This window comes from Odocoileus virginianus, chromosome 5, assembly GCF_023699985.2.
Source record: "Odocoileus virginianus isolate 20LAN1187 ecotype Illinois chromosome 5, Ovbor_1.2, whole genome shotgun sequence".
Lineage (NCBI taxonomy): Eukaryota > Metazoa > Chordata > Mammalia > Artiodactyla > Cervidae > Odocoileus > Odocoileus virginianus.
In genome coordinates, this window is record NC_069678.1 from 59,723,307 (window position 1) to 59,743,527 (window position 20,221).

The following is a 20,221-nucleotide window of genomic DNA, read 5'->3' on the forward strand; positions in this document are numbered from 1 at the left end:
GTGCACAGAGAAGCCTGGAGGGGCATTCAACGGAAGCGCCTCTACTTAGAAATGTAAGAACTGAGGAAAGTTTCTGTCTTGCAGTGAGAATTTGGAATTTTATTTCAGTGACAGGAAATGGTAGGAGGGAAATGGCAATTTCATTTACATTTTATGGATGTCACCATGGCTTGTATTGGGACCATTGGGCGCAAGAGAGATAGCAGAGAGAGCAGACAGAAAAAGGCTAGAGATGTGGAGAAGTAGTTCAGATGAGACATGAAGGGGCCTGGGAACTAGGACAGAAGTGATGAGCAAAGAAGCTGTTCAATTTGGAATGTGTTTCAAAGAAAGATCCAGTGAGATTTGTTGAGGTATCAGGAATGGGGAATGAGAGAAACAGAAGTCAAAGATGACTGCAGAATACACTTGAAATCTGAAAGAATTGGTATAGACCATCTTATTTATAAAGCAGAAATAGAGTCACAGATATAGAAAACAAATATACAGATACTGAGGGGGAAGGGGGATGGGTGGGAAGAATTGAGAGATTGGGATTGACATATATACACTATCAATCCTATGTATAATATGGATAACTAGTGAGAACATACTGTATAGCATATGGAACTCTCTTCAATGGACTTGTTGACCTAAATGGGAAGTAAATCCAAAAAAAGAGTGGATATATGTATATGTGGACTTCCCCAGTGCCTCAGTGGAAAAGAATCCGCCTGAAATGCAGGAGACACAGGAGACGAGGGTTCACTCACTCAGTCCGGAAGATCCCCTGGAGGAGGGCATGGCAACCCACTCCAGTATTCCTGTCAGGAAAAATCCCACGGACAGAGGACTCTGGCGGGTCACAAAGAGTCAGACATGACTGAAGCAACTGAGCATGCACACACAAGTATGTGTTTGGCTGATTCACTTTGCTGTACAACAGAAACTAACACAAAATTGTAAAGCAACTATACTCCAATAAAATTTTAAAAACAAACAGGAACAAACTTGAGTGCAGAATTTTGGCCTAACCGTCTGGTTGAATGGAATTGAGAAAACCTGGGTGAGAAACAGATTGGAAAGGAAGCGAAAGGAAACATTTGGTTTGAATATAAGTTTGAGATTCCCACAATACATCTAACTGCAGACGTCATGAAGCAGCTGGATTCATACATCTGGAATTCAGGGAAGAGTTTGGGGTCTGTATTAAAAATCTGGAGGATACCAATCTATAGATAATATTTAAAGGTGGAGGACTAGATGATGTAAACTAAAGATGAGTGTCTGAGGTCTAAGTCATAGTATTTAAAGGTCAGAAATACCATGGATTATATGGTAGTATTCACTTCCTTATATACCATCAATAGTCAAAGAATTTAGAGGAGAGAAGTTTTTGTTCACAGTAAGTAGATGTCGTGATCCTACCTGGTATACTGTTCTAGAACCTGAACTGACCCTAAATCCATATCTCACTGCTTGACTAGAGTTGGCAGTGTTCCTAATATTTAATTTAACAATTTCTAAGGTATTTTTCTTAAAGGGTCAATATAGCTTTTGAACAGTAGTTTCCTGAGTGCCCTCAATCCTGTAACACCAGCAGTTTTCTCTATTTCTTTCTTACTAATATTTTCAGTTTTTGCTTAATCAGTCCCAGTCTTTTACACTGTACGATAATATATTAAAACAACAACATTCAAATCTGTATAACTGGGCCTTGACCACATTTCTTCATATGTATGTTTTAAGTTATTTTATAAATTTTCTGATTATTTTAATTTAGATTAATTTTCTTTCTTCCAGATCTGTCTCCTTCAAAAATATGCCTGAACCTAAAAAAAGTGATTTTCAAAACTCAAATTTAAGACCACCCTTTTTGCCAACAAATATAAAAACTCAGGAAATCAAGTCAATAGGTAATGTTTTGTGTAGCATATTTGCCTCACTTTTGATGTATTGAATGCTTTTATTTACTACTTTGTCATTTATTAGTTTGTCTTATAGTTCTTATAATTTGTCTTATAAGTTCTTACAATTTGATGCTTCTGTTGAAAGCATTTTCTTGAAAATGCTTGGAAAAGATTTCAGTGAGCTATCAAGAAGGACTTCCTAGGAGAAAGAGATGATAAATATCAGAAGAGGCAATTTGTACAATTCACAAAAAATTCATATTTTTATGTTTATTTTGCTAGAAAGAAAATATTTGGATTTCCTTTCAACTCAATCCTGAATTTTCTTATTATTGTTTTTAAAATAATCACTCAAGCCTGGACATCTTGCTTAGTAGAAACTTACTTTGTAGGGACTGTAAAAGAATTCACTTTCCTAAAAACTTAAGGAATCTGTAAGCTAGGAACCAGCATCACAGTTCCTCAGAGAATCTGGGTGTTTTATGTCATCTTCGTTCTTTCTCTGACATTCTCAGAAACACGTCTGATTGTGTTGTTCTCGTCAACAACCTTGACTGAGATGCCTTGCTTCCATGTTGTCCCATTTGCCTCATTTCTGTTGCTCTTCATGACCTGATTCCTCAGAAGATTCGTTTATATATACTGTCTCTACTCCTTCAACTTTTGTTCAAACTTCAACCTGCTGCAATTTGTTTTTCTGCCTCTACCATCCTACTAAAGCTACCCTGAATAAGGGTACCAATGAGCTCCGTGTTGCTAAATCCAAAGGATTTTTGTTTTTGTTTTCTTCCACTTCTCAACACCAGTGTAGTTAGTTCATCACTCCCTCCTTCTTGAAACTCTGTTTTTCTGCTCTCTCGCCTCTTCTCAGTCTCTCTTCTTAATTTCTCTTCTCCATCCTTAAAGTACTGTATTTGCTGAGAGGTCAGTCTTGAGCCTGTCTCTGTTTCTACACTGTCTCCTCTTAGGGAATCTAATCCAGTCTTATAGTTTAAAATACCATAGAAATAACATTAAATCCTTCATTTGTATCTCAGTCCAGACTAATCCTCTGAAGAACAGATGCCTATACTGAAGTGCCTATTTGATATCTCCACTTAAACTTCTCACTACATCTTAAACCTTGTATCCAGAACTGGTCTCATGATTCTTTATCCTAACTGTCCTCAAAAACTTTCTCCCATTCCCCCTGCCCCTCAACAGCATTCCATTCTCAGTACTTTGGATCAAAGTGCACCAAGTGACTCCAGTCTAAAACCTAGAAGCCAGGCCTTCTCTGGTGGTTCAGTGGTTAAGACTTCGCCTTCCAGTGCAGGGGTGAAAGTTTGATACCTGGTCTGGGAGCTAAGATTCCACATGCCTCACAGCCAAAAAACCAAAACATAAAACAGAAACAATATTGTAACAAATTCAATAAATGCTTTTAAAAACTGATCTACATAAAAAATCTTGTAAAAATTAAATAAAACAAAATAATAAAGCCTAGAAGCCATCCTTCATCTCCCCTTTCCTTCCTCTCCAAAATTCAATACATCGACAAGTTCTTTTCATTCTAACTCATCTTGAATTAATCTATTTTCACTGTTTCTGCTATCACCACTCTAATCCAAATCATCATTTTTGTGTTTCAGCTACAGTAGCTTGCTGACAGGTATTTCTTCTTTCATTCTTGCCTTCTTTCTAATCAATTTCCTTCTTTTTTTTGTTAAACCAATTTAAGTTATGAAATAGCATACATTCTAAAAAGTGAATATAGCATAAAATATGCACTATAACAATCAATTATAAAAATAAACACCTATATAACCGTATTGCAAGTCAAGAAATAGACCATTGCCAACATCCCATAAAACCATTTGACCTTTTCCAAATCACTTTTCCCTTCCTTGTCCCTGGGAGTTACTACCGTCTTGACTTCTGTGGTCATCACTTCCTTTTCTTTACATTTTTACCATCTATTTTTTGAATCTCTACAAAATATAGTTTGCTTGGTTTTTACTGTACATGATTGTAATCATGCCATATGCGTTCATTTGTATTTTCTTTTTCTTTCTGCTTAGCATTGTTTGTAACATTCACTCACATTGTTGTGTGGAGGCGTAGTTCTTTCATTTTCATTGTTGTTAAGTATTCCATCGCACGACTATATCACTGTTTATTCATGCCACTCTTGAAATTTGGGGATTTACTTTGTCATTGCAATGCTGAAATGAATATTTTTTAATGCATCCTGCTGCATTTGTGTAAAAGTTTATTGACAGTGTATATCCAGAATTTACATTACCAGGGTTGCTTATCTTCAACAATAGATGATGACTACTTTCCATCATATATTGGATAATGTTAAAAGTGTTTTTACCAACTTATGCTCTCATCAGATTTGTGAGGGTTCTTTTTATTCTGCTTTCTAACACTTGAAATTGCAAGTTTTTAATTTTAGCATTCTACTAGGTATATAATAGTACACCATTACGGTTTATTTGCATTTCTGTGACTACTAGTAAGTTTGAAAATTTTTTCATGAACTATTGACAAACTGGATTTATACTTTTGGAAATCATCTAAGTTTTACCTTATTTTAAATTTAGCTTTTTGCTGTTTTCTCCTTGATTTTTTAATATATTCTTTTTTACTCATTCTTTGTTGGTTTTGTGTATTGTGAATATATTCATCTTTTCTGTGAGTTTCTTTTCTTTCTCTTTATGTTGTCTTTTTCATGAACAGGAATTCTTCTACTTTAATAAGATCAAATATTCAAAATCTTTCCCTGTTTGATAAGTACTTTTTGTTCCATATCTAAGAAATCTTTTCCTACTTCGTGGTCCTGAATATCTTTTGCTACTTATCTTGCAAAAGATTTTTGTTCTTCTTTTGCAAGTCTATCTGGAATTACATTTTGAGTGAAGCAAAGGTCAAATCTGGATTCCCAGGTGGTACAGTAGTAAAGAATATGCCTGCCAATGCAGGAGATGCAGGAGACACAGGTTTAATCACTGGGTCCAGTCACTGGGTCAAGAAGATCCCCTGGAGGAGGAAATGGCAACCCACTCCAGTATTCTTGCCTGGGAAATCCCATAAGGAGCCTGGCGGGCTACAGTCCATGGGGGTTGCCAACAGTCAGATACAGCTGAGCATGCATGCACATCCCAAGGGTCAAATGTAGTTTTTGTTCTCGTGAATACCCAGCTATCCCAGCATGATATTAAAAAGGCTATTCTTTCCCTAATGCTCTGGACTCTGTTCTGGAGTTCTTATTCTGTTTCATTCAATTATTTATCCATTTCAATATCAATACCATACATTAATTTCTATAGCTTAAAATAACCCTTGATATCTGGTAAAGCAAGTCTTCCTACCTTGTTCTTCAATAGTATCATCATTTTTTTCTGTTTTCCATTATAATTTCTTCTTCTGACCCATTAGTTATTTAGAAGTTATATCTTAATTCAAAATATATGAGGCTTTTCTAGTTATCTTTTCGTTATAAGTTTTTAGCACAATTACACTGCAGTTTGAGGATATACTCCATAGAATTTCAGTCCTGTGTAATTAGTTAACACTTGCATTTTCACCCAGTACATGGTCAATTGTTGGAAATGTTCAGTATGTGCTTGAAAATAATGTATATTCTGCAGCTATTGGGTGCAGTTTTCAATATATGTCTTTTAGGTCAAATTTCTTCATTGTGTTTTTCAACTCTTCTATATCCTTAATGATTTTTCTGCTTGCTTATTCTGTCAGTTGCCAAGAAATTTCAGACTTATTGACTTTTCCTTGTAAGTGTTATTGAATTTTGCTTTAAAGATCTTGAATACTATTTTGGCTGTCTTATTAATTGTATGAAATTGTAGAATTATTACATATTTCTAGTGAATTGAATCTTTTTAAATTATGAAGTGATTATCTTATTATCAAAAATTACTATAGTTACCCCTACTTTCTTTTGGCTAACATTTACATAATATATCTTTTCTATCATCTTGTTACCATGATTTCTGTAACATTATCATCTATCTCATATATGAGACATCTCTTGTAAACATCAAATTGTTAGATTTTAAAATCTACTCTGTAATCTTTGTTTTTGAAATGGAACACTTAGTCCATTTGCACTTAATGTAACTACTCATATCTTTGGATTTAAATCTGCCATCTTATTTTGTTCTTTCTGTCTCTCTTATTGATTCTTTTTTGGTCCTCTTATGTCTTATTTAGGACTGAGTTTTTTAAATTTAAACTTTTCTCCTTTACTAATTTGGAACTTATATACTCTTTTTCTATTCTTTAAATGATTATCCTTTAATCCTAAATGATTTAATCCTAAAATGATTATCCTATAATCATTTAAATGATTATCAAGCTATAGTGTTACCCTCCTTCTGAACAATAAAAGAATCTTAGAACATGTTAATTATTTTACTGCCATACTAAGTTTTGTGTTATTACTGAAGTCCAAAGTCTCACCTAAATATCTTCTAAATCAGCTGTGGGGAGACTCAGTATGATTGCTCCTAAGGTAAAACTCCAGCTTGAACCTGTGGAATCAAATTATGTGCTTCCAAAATACACGACGGGACAGGAATGGGATAGACATTCTCATTCCAAAAGGGAGAAATAAGAAAGAAGAAAGGAGTAATAGATCAAAAAAAAGTTTGAAACCCACTAAGACAAACTTTATGGATACTAAGGTTCAAGAATAATCCTCTTTGACTTCATGCTCTGCCTTCCTGAGCAACCAGGGCAGAGGTCCTGCTCTTAAAACTCTGCTGAGTAGGGAAGGGTCATACCTCTCCCACCACCCCACTGGGACTCTGGAAGGCCAGAATTCCTTCCCCAGGACTTTATCTAGTGGGAGTGCTGGCCTCCTCCCAAGGGTTTGGCAGGCAGAAACTGGGGCAGGCCTGATGATCTCTGAGTCACCTTCATAGTCTTTCTTTCCTTGTCTTAAGGAATAACATATTTGCAGTGGATTGCTCTGTGGTCCTATCCTGTAAAAGCCAAGAAGTCTGACAGCCTTTCTTCATTTTATCCTGTCTTTATCCCTTGCATTTCAAACTGGCGGTGTCTTTGCTGGGATGTCTGATCAGGTCCATGTTTCACTCCCATGCTAATCTCCTTAACTCTTTATCAGATGTTCACCACATCCTTAATGTTCTCTTTTGAGCATGCTTTCTCACTTTTGTAATATGAGAATTTTCTAAATTTGTGAGTTCTGGTTCCTTTTGCTTAATGATTTTGCCTTCAGTTCATTTCTCTTATCTTGCATTTTACTTCAGGCAGCCAGGAGAAACCAAGACTCTTCTTTAACACTTTGCTTAGAAATCTCAGCTATCCAACTTCATCACTCACAAAAAACTACAATAGAAACACAATTCAGCTAAGTTCTTTGCCACTTTTTAACAAAGATCACCTTTTCTCCAGTGTTCCTCATTTCTGTCTAAGACCCCATCAGAATGGCCTTTACCATCCATCTTTCTACCAACATCTCTGCATTTGGTAATTCATGTATTCTCTATTAAAAATGGAAGCCTTCTCTACAGCTGTCTTCTCTCTTTCTGACTTCTTACCAGGATTGCCTTTAAAATCTCTTCACGGCTGTATTGGCTTCTTCTAGGATGCACCTCAGAACTGTTTCAACCTCTACCCCGCTAGCCAATTCCAAAGGTGCTTTTATATTTTTGGTATTTGTTACAGTACCTCTCAGTCTCCAGTTCTCTCTTTATTCAGGCTACTAGAGCAAACTACTGTAAACTGAGAGACTTAAAACAATAAACGTTTATTTCTCACAGTTCTGGAGGATGGAAGTCTGAGACCAGGGTGCTAGTAGAGTCCGGTTCTGGCGAGAGCCTTCTGGTTTTCAGATCGTCACCTTCTTGCTTTATTCTCACGTGGTGGAGAAAGAGCATTAATCTCATCACAGGCATTCTACCCTTATCTCCTCATCTAAACCTAATTACCTCCCAAAGGCCCACTTCCCCAAACTAACACATTGAGAACTAGAGCTTTGACATATGAATTTTGGGAGGAGCACAAACATTCAATTCATGGCAACTACTCTATCTATTGATAAATTACACCTCCCTCTAATGCTATTTCTTACCAAAATCTGTCTATGTCACAGCGTGCATCTCAATTGTTCACTCTTTTCTTTATTTGATTCTCTTCGGCATTATCCACTAAAATGTGTGCATCATTGGACAGAAATCACAATTCCAGAGTCCAGCACCAGTTTCTGGCACATTGCAGGTGATCAACAAATAACTGTTGATTGAAGGAATACCAGATGTAAGTTTGTTACATCTATTATCTCATTTAATCCTCACAGCATCCCTGTTACATAAGTACTACTGTTTCCAATTAACTGAGGGGGAAACTAAGACTCAGAGAGGTAAAATGATTTTTCTGAAACTAATTAACTCACAAACAGAAAAAGAGTTTCTGGTCCCAGGCTTTGCTGCTGTTGCTAGTGACAGAAGCAAGCTTCAAGTCTGGGACTCTCTGCTGCTCCGTCTCTTTGTCACGTCCGACTCTTTGCAATCCCATGGACCACAGCCCACCAGGCTCCTCTGTCCATGGGATTCTCCAGGCAAGAATACTGTAGTGTGTTGCCATGCTCTCCTCTAGAAGATCTTCCTCACCCAGGGATTGAACCTGTGTCTCCTGCATTGCAGGCGGATTCTTTGCCAATAAGCCACCAGGGAACCCAATAAGTCCCAGGCTATCTTCCTCCAAAGTCTGTATGCTTGACCCTACATTATACCTACTTTTTAAAAAATCCATTAAATGATAATCCAAATTAGGAAAATTCATAATTGGAGTTGGGGGATTCAGGTTGAAGGCAATAATTCTCTTTTCAAAGAAATTAATGAAGAGATTTATTTGACTATCAAGTATGATTCTGTTTATTTAGAAATCAGTTTTTTCTAAGAAAATAGAGCTTTACTGTATAACAGTAACTGAAAGTTATATTCTGTTAGTAGAAATTTGTTTTAAAAGCAAATTATTCTAGAATATATTTAGCTCTAACAAACTGCATTTCCAAAAAAATTTACAAGTAGAGAAAATGGTTTATTGAGTTAAATTAGAAGTAATCTAATAATATAGAAATATCATTTATGTTTGGATTTGTTTCTTTAGAGCCAATAGAAGAATATCTAAAATCAAGATCTATTAGATCTTTTCATTATCTTAAGGATATACCTGAGGTAAGTTTAATTTGTATACTTACAATTATTTAATAGAAATACAGATTATCTCTAATAGTTTTATGCATTTGTCTACAAATCTGAAATTCAAATGAATTTTAAGATTCAGAAAGAAAAAATTTTAAATGATTTCACCTCTTATAATATGTAAAACTTTAAATATGGAAATAATAAAGAAAATAATATATTTGTTGTACTGGCAATACAGTAAAAATTATTTTTTGAATGTGTGAAGTACTAGCATTTATCATAAAGTCTGTTAAGACAGGGCCTCATAGAAAAGTATACATACATAACTTAAATATTTTATTTTAATTTAGAATATGAAAATATACATCCATTTGTTAATCTTTTGATATGTAGCCAAGACCATTTTGTTATAGTTATTTAGCTCATATAATTGCAATAATGATGATTATATTAGGTTTAGAAACAATTCTATTGGGAAATTTTTTTAAAAATTTGTTTTACTGAAGTATAGTTTGTTTTCAATGTTGTGTTAATTGCTGCTGTATAGCCAAGTGATTCAGTTATACTTACATATACATTCTTTTCATATTCTTTGGCCTTATGGTTTATCACAAGATATTGAATATGGTTCTCTGTGCCACACAGTGGGACCTTGGTGTTTATCCTTTCTACATATGTGGGTGCTTGCGTGCTTATTTGCTTCAGTTGTGACTGACACTTTGTGACCCTATGAACTATAGCCTGCCAGGCTCCTCTGTCCATGGGATTCTCCAAGCAAGAATACTGGAATGGGTTGCCATTCCCTCTTCCAGGGTATCTTCCTGACCCAGGGATGGAACCCACCTCTCCTGTATCATAGACAGATTCTTTACCCACTGAACCACTTGGGAAGCCCTATTCTACATATAATAGTTTGCATCTGCTAACCCCAAGCTCCCAATTCATCCCTCCCCCACACCTCTCCCTCTTGGCAGCCCCAAGTGTGTCCTCTATGTCTGTAGTAACAACACTATTGACTCTCGCTGACTGCTTGAGCTGAGGTACAAAGGCATCCTGTAAAGTGACCAGCCAGCCTTGACCATTGAGCATGCCTGGCTATCATTCAGGTTTTATTAGAAAGAGGAATTAATACAGAGAATCATCAAAGGAAATTCAAAAAGAGTCTCTTAGGTGTTATTATTAACAACACAGTTTATTGCAAATATGGAGAATGAAACATGAAGAAATACATACTCTGCACCATAATTAATAACAAATTATCATTTTGTTGGATAGTTACTGCTTTTTTTTTTTTTACTTTTTGTAATTTTAAAAAATATTGATAAAATACAATGTCTGGATTATTAGTTTTATCCTTATGGACATGTGGCTAATAAGAGCACTAAGTCCTCCACCTATTCTTCCTGTTCTAATTTCCTCTTTGCAGAAGCAATGAAGTTTAATCTTTGGTGGTTTCAATTCCTCTTATGATTAACTACAATTCTAAAGAATGAGCTTCTACTGCTATTTTTTTATTTATCAATTTTAAGCAGTATTGGGGCTTCCCTGGTAAAGCTCAGAGGGTAAAGCGTCTGCCTGCAATGCAGGAGACCCGGGTTCGATTCCTGGGTCAGGAAGATCCCCTGGAGAAGGAAATGGCAATCCACTCCAGTACCCTTGCCTGGAAAATCCCATGGATGGAGAAGCCTGGTAGGCTACAGTCTACGGGGTCGCAAAGAGTCAGACACGACTGAACAACTTCACTTTAAGCAGTATTTACTACATAATCAAAGACAAAAATTTGAATTAGCTTATTTACACTGCTCTACATCTCACCTCTCTCCCTCTTTCCTCTTCTGGATCTATGATAGTTACTTTTCTGCTTCTTCTATTTTAACTTTTGCACCTTGAAATAGTATATCTAAATATGTTCTTCTTTCCTGTTAACTATAATCAATAACTCCTGATTCCTCTTGTACGTCACATGAAAGATCTTAACAGTTTTAGCCTTTCCTCCACATCTTCTTCCCTAGGTCAAGTGCATATTTATTCCTACATTTTGAGGTTAATGATTATATTCATTTTTCAACTCTGACTAAGCCTTTATATTTTGCCTGTAGGTTAATTCTAAAATTAAAAATACTATAATCAGCACTTAATATTTTTTAAATTGTTTATTATAGAATAAAGTAATGTGCTAGGATTGTGTTTCTTCTCATTGAGTACAATGTAAACATAATAGGCTCTTTTTTCTTATTCTCCATCAGTTACTAAAAAATAATGCCATTAGTTTCCCTTATGTTTAGACCTTGACTGTCTTGTGTACTTTTTCTAGAATTCCTAGTTGCCTTTCTTTTTTCTTGTGGCAAATAATAATAATAGTAAAAATTATACAGTACTTGAGAGTGCCCAGCACTATTCAAATATGTATATATATCCCAGGTGGCTCAGTGGTAAAGAATCTGTGTGCTAATGCAGAACACTTAGGAGACACAAGTTTGATCTCTGGGTCGGGAAGATACCCTGGAGTAGGAAATGGCAACCCACTCTGGTATTCTTGCCTGAAAAGCTCCATAGACAGAGGAACATGGCTGGCTACAGTCCATGGGGTTACAAAGAATTGGACAGACTAAAGCAACTTAGTATATACAGCTATTTGTTATCATAATTAGGTATACCAAATGTGAATAATCAGGTAAAAATTATTTATTAATATAGACATGGAAAAATAATTTCTAAAATAGTTTCTCCTTTTCTTCATGTATAGACAGAATATGCTAAGCCCTTCCAGGAATTATATTCACAGTATAGACCCCAATGTAGAAGAACATCGGGTTCTACAGTCTTTTCTTCTGTACCCAGCAATCAGTCTAATGCATATAAGAAGGAAGACTCTATTTACAGGTATAGATATTGTGTGTTTATACTGAAATAACTGGAACTTAACTGAATCTAACTTTAAGATATAAACATTAAGAAACCTTTAACCAAGAAATAGCAGTATCTAATCATATAACACATTATTTTGCTGCTCAATAACATCTGAAGACTCTCTATTACAAAAATGGTAAAGTCTAGATTCCTGAGTATGGCTTATAATATCTTTCCAGCCATGTATTCTGTCCTTTACTGATCCTATTCACAGTGAATAAATAGTCTGTTCCAACTGCTACGTGATTTGACCCATTCTATTCTCTATGCTTAGAACATACTTCTGCACCTGATAGATTCCTATTTATCTTGAATAGTCTCAAATAGCAAGATGTCCATCAGTAAGGCAGCTCCAGGTTAACTTAGGTATTTAATGATGTCATCGAACATCCAGCTTCTCAATCCTCCCTCAATTGTCTCACCAAGTAGTTTGTCCTTCTAGCCTTGCTAGATAAGATGTCTATATCTTATAAATATAAAATGTCCTACAGCCTTGTCATATAAGATGGTGACTACTATTCAACCAAACTGGAAACAACACCCAATGAAAAAGAGATAAACTCTTTGACCCTTTTGTAAGAATGAGGAAAATGCTCTCCAACGCCCTCCAGAAGTCCTCCTCTGGTGTCTCCTTGGCTAGAAAAGCTTCATGCACCCATACCTAAAAACCAATAAATCAGGGAGTTTGGGGGAGAATGCATACATGTATATGTGTGGCTGAGTCCCTTCACTGTTCACCTGAAACTATCACAACATAGTTAATTGGCTACACCCCCAATACAAAATAAAAAGGTTTTAAAAATAAAAATTAAAAACCAATAAATCATTATCTGCTTTTAATATGATCCACAGTATGAAATATTAATACTTTCTGTATTACAAAGACTGATGTCTTTATCAATCTATCTATGGAACAGAAGGTTCAGATTCATAGATCCCTAATTATTTGTCTTTCTACTAGTTGAAATTGATTGCAGTATTTTAGTGCTTTGAATAGTTACTACTAAGGATCTATGTGATACACTCTCTTCTACTTTTAAGATGTTGGTCAAGAGATGCTATATTGATTTAGTATCTAAACTGATGGGTTGTAGGTCACATTTTGAAAAGCACAGCTTTAGATTATTCAAGATTCAGTCCCTTGATTTAGGAAGGAGCCCAACCTCCCTTGAAGTATAGGGTTGCTTGGAGAAAAATGAATAGGATCAGAGTTCTGTTAGCAAAAAAAAAAAAAAAAAAGTTGGTGGGGGGGGATTCTTAAGTAGGCAACCCTCTGTTTACCACTTATCGTTTTAAGATTCTACTGAGATATTACATTCTCTCTGAAGTGTTCCTTAATAGCAGTGGCAGACTGTTCTACTCTTTCAGCAAAGCAAATTTCCCTTTATAAAATTTCTTGAGTTTCTCTACAGAAAAAGTGTTGTATTCTTTTATTAAAGTTCCAAATTAAGACTTCTGGGAAAGTTGGCAACCTACATACAGGTTTGTCCTGGCTAAAGTAAGTAAAAGAGAAGAAAAATTCATTTACTTGAAACTAGGACAGTTTATCTCAAACTCAAAGAAAATCTGCTATGTATTACATATGAACGTCTGAAAAGACTACAGAAGTCAATGCACAATTCCTGTTCTATAAAAAAGGAGGCAGGGCAATATTGAAGCAGCCAGTAGAGAATATTCTGAAAATACTTCTGTTAAGCACCATTCCCCTACCCAACCCCATTCCCACCACACACACACTCACACACTCAAAGAGAAAGGTTTATAAACAATGATGAATCATATGAACATGGGAAATCTTCCCCTTTGGGATCCCTTTCCTCACTGTAAATCACAGCACTCCAAGTCTGTGTTAGCAGTATTTTTAAGATTTCTTTAGATGTTCTCAGTTAGAGGGAAAACCTCCTAACTTGGAGGAACAAGGTCTTGAAAGGAGGATTGGTAACAGAAGAGACCAGATACAATTTTTTAGGAATCATCTTTGCAAGTGTGAGTAATAGCCACCTAGATCCTGTCTAAACAAAACAAAACAAAAACATGCCCCCATCCAACAGTCCAAGAGCCATGCAGCCATTCTTTGATTGACTTCCTTACCAGACTGGGTTGCTTACCCCAAGAGAGAGGTAAAAAACTGGAACTCAGTGGCACCCCACCTGTAAATGGACAGAGAACCCACCACACTACCATGTTAGAGTCGTTGAAGAGGTTTCACACAACATTCAGTGCACAGAAACATTTCCCCATGATTTTTCAGGGCTCCACCTCCTTCACCAGCTTACTCAGATAGCTGAATGCCCAAACTGATAATGTAAAGTAAAAATATCTGGATTTACCTGTTAATCTTTAAGGAGAGAATTTAATAATACTCAGGTAAATAAGGAGAACATCCCAAGAAAATGTAACGCTATTATTTGGGGGATAATATCAAGGCCAGATTAAAGTGTCCTAATTTGAAGGTGAGTAGATGAAAAAAATAAAAACCAAAAATGGCCCCTGTCAACAATTCTGCAACAAAAAAAGGGAATAATTTAAAATATGGCTAATGGCTGCATTTTGACAGAATGTGTAACCTATGAAATAGGAGAAAAGTTAGACATTATTGCTTCATGTGGTCAAGAAATCAAAGAAAATAAAGATCCTGTGAAATAAGGTTTGAAAATACAAAAGATAGTTGCTGAGGATGAAATGGTGCTATTAGAGTTAATATTTTTAAGGAAATAGGCAGTGATGATGCAGAACTGACAGGTATATTAAAAGTAGGGGAGTGGAATAAACATGGAGCAAGCCAAACTGAAGATCTGAAGAGCACGTTTAGGAAAATTGCGTGCAATGCAATATGAAAGGATAAAAATATGATTGGATTAGACAAGATAGTACATTAACCAAAAAAAAAAGATATCCAACATGGAGATAATTGGTGTAAAGAAGAAAACAGAACAGGCTGAATGAACTGACTTTAATATACCGTGGCAATTTGTTGTGCTTGGAGAGTTATAGGTGTGCTGAAATCTTTAAGGCACTTAAAGATTGCTCAGGTGGCTCTACGGTGGCCAGGCTATGAGTGTCCTCGAGTGTTTATTTATCCCGGTGTACTGAAGAAAGAATATTAACTAAAATGTCACTATGTGGGAAAGATAGGGAAACATTGCACTAGAATACAAACTACTTGAGAGCAAGAGAAAAAGCTGAATTTACTGCTTACAGCATGTGTGTCTGGGAACATATTTAAGAAAGTAGAGAAATGCTGGAGTGGCCAGCAGTCGTATTTGGAAGAGTTCAGTTGGACACTTTACTCATGCCAGGTGGCAAGATCTAACTGACCTTTTGCATATGCTAACTGACCTCTCTCTGTACCAGGTATTTAACCATCTGAGGCTTCCTACTGGGCTTCCCTGGTGGCTCAAGTGGTAAAGAATCAGCCTGCAATGTGGGAGACCTGGGTTCCATGCCTGGGGTGGGAAGATCCCGTGAGGAAATGAAAGGCTACCCACTCCAGAATTCTGGCCTGGAGAATTCCATGGACTGTATAGTCCATGGGGTCACAAAGAGTCGTACACAACTGAGGGACTTTCACTTTCACTGACTAATGATGAGTTTACATATTAGAGAGATTTGCAAATTCGGGAATGCCTTTCTTCAACAAAAATCTCCAAGACCAGTTTTATGTTTGATCTGTCTTAGCCAAACATTAGATTCTTGATCTCAGTCTTTTCCAGTTCTGTTTATTTGTTTTTACTAAATAGCTTCTACAGATCAAGCAAGAAACCAAGTACTTTGCATGTTATTTTTCAATGTAAAATATTTTATACAAAATATTTTGTAAATACCATAATACATATGTACCTTTTATGAAAATCTTTTAAAATTTCAGCTCAAACTGGAAAAAAAAAAAAAAACCACCTAGGGAATCACTTGAATTGGTTGGTCACTCAGAAGATTATGTTATTGGAGTAAAAATTCACAGCCACTTTAGGTTTAAAACAGCTCTTCTGTTTCTTTCTATGATGGTATCTGAGTGAGGGACTCACTGGACTTTGTAACATTGAGAACAAGGTATTTGGCCAATAATCTTGGTCAGTGCCTTTGGACTGCTGGCCTCAGTTCTAGATGTTCTGTGGCTACTGACACTTGTGGTTCATGAACTTACAGCCTATTCTCTCTGAACTTGGATAGGGTCCACTCTCAGGTATCATTAGAACAGTAGAACTCAGTGAGTTTCTGTCGTGTCTTCATCTGTTCTTAGACTGTCGATTTATACCTCACCCAAGGGAAGCCTTTGCTGTGGCTTACCCCTGTGATAGTAAGCTTGTTGGCAAGCCTAATCTGAGTGTTCATGTCACTTGTGGACCCATGGAGATCTGGAATGAAAGCTATATCTTCTCTCTGCCTGACCACATCGTTTCATCCTGATAATAAAGCTAAGGTGACCCTGTGTTGACAGGAGGCTACCTAGAAAAGAACTATTGTCCCAGAATCTCAACAAAAGATGTGGCAAATATACCTGCCTTCCTTTGTTGGTCTCCTCAACCTACATAATGTACTTCCTCCCCACTCAAAAACCAGAGGCACATGTATTACTGTGTTGCTTCCACTCCTGCTTTTGCTTTTTTCCACCACAAACAAGCAGCAAATGATGGTCTTATCAGGTTGAAAGTATGGCAGGGGGATCTGAGGGAGATGTTAGCGGCAGTTATTTTGAGGAATGGGATAGGTAGACAAAAACTGATAAGCTGAAACCAGTCCTATAAACATTTATGCTGAACTTCTACTCATTTTCAGAATAAAATCTTCTTCTGATTTCAGTGATTTTGGTACAAAAGAAAATGAATCCATCAGAAATGATCAACTAAGTGAGTATTCAGTAAGACAGAAAAGCCTGCTCCCACTGTGCTTTGAGGATGAACTGATAAAGCCAGATGCCAAGATAATTGACGTTAGTCTGGTAAAGACAGTAACTTCTCACCCGGTAATAAAAACATCTATTTATACTACTGTTCAGTAAAATTATGTTTTATTACTACTTGTAGGCATATCGTATCCTAGTGACCAGAATCTTTGATAAATTCTTCTTACCTCTTGGCTTCATATTCTGAAGTGACAACAACATGGATTCTTAATATTCTTTTTAGAACCCCCATTCCAAACCAGGGGATTCCTTGGCACCAGCTGAAAAATTGGTGTTTTTCTTTTATGAAGGATTTATCAAATTTTCTTGATTACAAAAGAAATATAAAATAAAGATGGTGTTTTTTTAAATGACTTGATTGATTGTGTTTCACTTTTCTATCAGTCTATTCTATTTCAACCAGAAGAAGCATTTGTTAAAGGTGATTTGGTAGCTCAGAGTCTCTAGGATTGCTGGACAGACAATATGGCTGGAAAGCCATCCAATCAGGACTCACCCTGGTGCAGCCGCAGCTTGCTCTACTGGGGCCCGTGCCCTTGTCACAGGCAAAAGAGGTTTACAATTCTGATGCTGGGCAATAGACACTGCTTCTAAGATCTTTGCCCACTGCTGCCTTTCAGCTAGCTATATCTACCACCAGCCTCACTAGAATAGTTTTCGCAATGCCTGCTTTTCACAGTGCTTGCTTTTTCTGAACTGAAGACTGTCTTAAGTGTATCCAAGTGGCAGAGCCTAGGCCACATGCCTATGCCCTAACCTTAAGGGAAGATAATAAAGTGAGTTTTTGCCTCTACCTAAGGGTACATTGGGCTTCCCTGGTGGCTCAGTGGTAAAGAGTCTGCCTGCAGTACAGGAGGTGAGAGTTCGATCCCTGGGTCGGGAAGATCCCCTGGAGAAAGAAATGGCAACCCACTCCAATATTCTTCCCTCGGAAATCCCATGGACAGAGGAACCTGCCGGATTGCAGTCCTTGGGGTCGCAAAGTCAGACAGACTTAGGGACTGAACATGTTTGCAAGGGTACATTCCCTAAGGTACTGGACAGACCAAAAATTTGACAAACCTCTACTACTTTGGCTAAATAGGTAACATTGGCATCACCGGTGGATTAAAAAACTAGATCTTTTGCCATTTTTTCAGTAATCATAAGCATTAATATGCCTTTCACAATAAGGTCATTAATATACAATTAGATGATCATCAATTTCTTACTTTGTTAATTATATTTCTAAAAGAAAAGTAGCAATCATTGACTTAAAGTTTATAAACTAAATACTGGTAATATTTATATTTGATGAGTAATCTGTGGATTTAATCTTTTTTTTCCTTATAATGGAAATGTGTAGAGATTTTGCTACTATTGTGATAAAAAATACTCTATTTTTAAGTCAATCTACTACTTTGGCTCTTTTATTTCACAGATATAATATAGTGAGCACTTTTTATTGTGCTAAATTGTGCTATGTGTTGGGATACAATAATGAATGTAAGTCTTTTAAAGAAAAATTTTACACTTTCTGAATTTATTAGGCTATTCAGACTGTAATTTTGGCTTGTAATCAGTTATGTAATCAGTTTCTTTTGATCTTTACTCAATCTATTGTTTGGTATGCTGCTTACTTCTGGACATGGAAACCTAAGAGATGCCAGGACAATGTTCCATGCTACCAAATATCATATTTCCCAGTGGCAGCACCAAACATTTCTTTACATCTCACGCTATTTCAAAAAGAATTTTAGGAGGCCAGAAGTTCAGATTTTACCCCTAACATTGCAACAGAATACTAAGAGAAGGAAGTGTGTAACATACAAGGACATCTTTTTGTTATGTTTAAATACTATTACTGCTTAAATTAAAAATTTCTATGTAGTTACTTTTAGAATATTTTGCCATTTTATTTTATGTTTTAAAAACTACTTAGCCTTCTTGCCTCAATAGACAGATAACAAAGACTCTTTTCTTTAATCCACAGGGAAAAAATGATACAAACCCCATAATTTTCCATGAGGCTGAATATGTACAAATGTTACTTTTGACAAAAAATAGGCTTTCTCCCCACTCTATGGAAAATGGAAATGGTTGCCCATATGAAAGATCAAATGTTGTTTTAGAAAGAAATTGTGAAATGCTTAAATCTGTATCTAGAGATCAATATATTACTCCTTCCAAAACCCAAAGAACTCTGCCTACAACACAGAAGAAAGATATACCAGCAATATCTTTTGAAGTCAGCCATAGGATTGTAGATGATAAACTAAGGAAGAAAACTAGGAAGCAGACATTCGAAAACATATCTTGGGATAAACTCTATAATTTTTCACAGACATTTTCCAGCTTAAAAAAAAAATTTGTGGGTTTCCTTGATAAAACTGTTATTCAAGAAATGAGTGCTAAAACTGGAAAATTTGAAAAAATGTTTTCTACAGTAAAACCAATGAGAGAATTCAGTGCCTTACCTGTCAAATATTACTCAAAGCCTTCAAGAAATATACTCAAAGTCCATAAAATAAATAATGTAACAGCATTGGATGATTTGTTAAACTTGTCAAGTGAAAAATAAGCACCTCATAAAATATTGTTTATTCAGCATTTTGGGGGTAACAAGAAGCAAATAACGAAGTTAGAAGATCATAGAAGAAATTCTTGTCTAAATGGTAATATTCTAGTGGATGGTAGAAGAGAACAAAGAATAGAAATTGAAATTACAAACCAACAGTGATATAATATTTTCAGTAAATAAGAGGATAAAATTAGGAAATAATGATCACCAAGAGGAACTAGTTCAGAAATTTCTCTTATCTCAATTTGATTCCTCAGTCATCAGCATTCCTACAGTTAAGTATGATTCAGGACCAAGAATGGTATAGACTGACTCTGGATATTTGCTATTGAAAGCCAAATAACATCAAAACTTTGTTCCATAACTAGATATCAAATAAAACTATATGACATTAATTTGAAAGTTGTGGAATTAATTGTATAAAAGCACTTTGGATAATTGATGGAAACTATTACAATATTACATTAGCAATTCATGAAATTAAAAGCCTTTGCAAAATTTCAAATGTCTTTTTGTTAGTAAAGGTTGAGACTTCTTTACTATAGAATGCCTTTATCAAGTGTGACTTTGACTTTTTTCTGAATTGTTAAACAATTTAAAAGCACAACTGATCCTTAGTAAGTAAATAATTTTGGTAGTAAATCCTATAAAAGCTTGAAAATTTTAAATCAGTTGCTATTCTATTTATTAACTTCTCATTAACTCAAACAGTAAAAAAGCAGAACTCAGAAACAAGTTGCAATTCAGGAGTTCATTGGTAATCTACTTGTTTAAGGACTTTTCT

The 20,221-nt window shown here is 35.8% G+C and overlaps 1 protein-coding gene across 13 annotated transcripts in view; it reads left to right on the top strand.

The window, feature by feature from the left end:
- C5H1orf141 (chromosome 5 C1orf141 homolog) overlaps nt 1-19,908 on the top strand; it is a 116,138-nt gene extending 96,230 nt beyond the window's left edge. For 5 of the 13 annotated variants that reach the window (XM_070467978.1, XM_070467981.1, XM_070467980.1 and 2 more), the window contains 5 exons: nt 1,783-1,895; nt 9,027-9,094; nt 11,811-11,947; nt 16,751-16,937; nt 18,850-19,907. In XM_070467978.1, coding sequence (XP_070324079.1) covers nt 1,783-1,895; nt 9,027-9,094; nt 11,811-11,947; nt 16,751-16,937; nt 18,850-19,437 — 1,093 coding nt within the window. In that variant the 3' untranslated portion in view covers nt 19,438-19,907. Of the gene's footprint in view, nt 1-1,782; nt 1,896-9,026; nt 9,095-11,810; nt 11,948-16,750; nt 16,938-18,849 lie in introns of all 13 variants that reach the window. The other 8 variants (XM_070467975.1, XM_070467976.1, XM_070467977.1 and 5 more) reach the window with 4 other exon arrangements.
- The last annotated feature ends 313 nt before the right edge of the window (nt 19,909-20,221 follow it).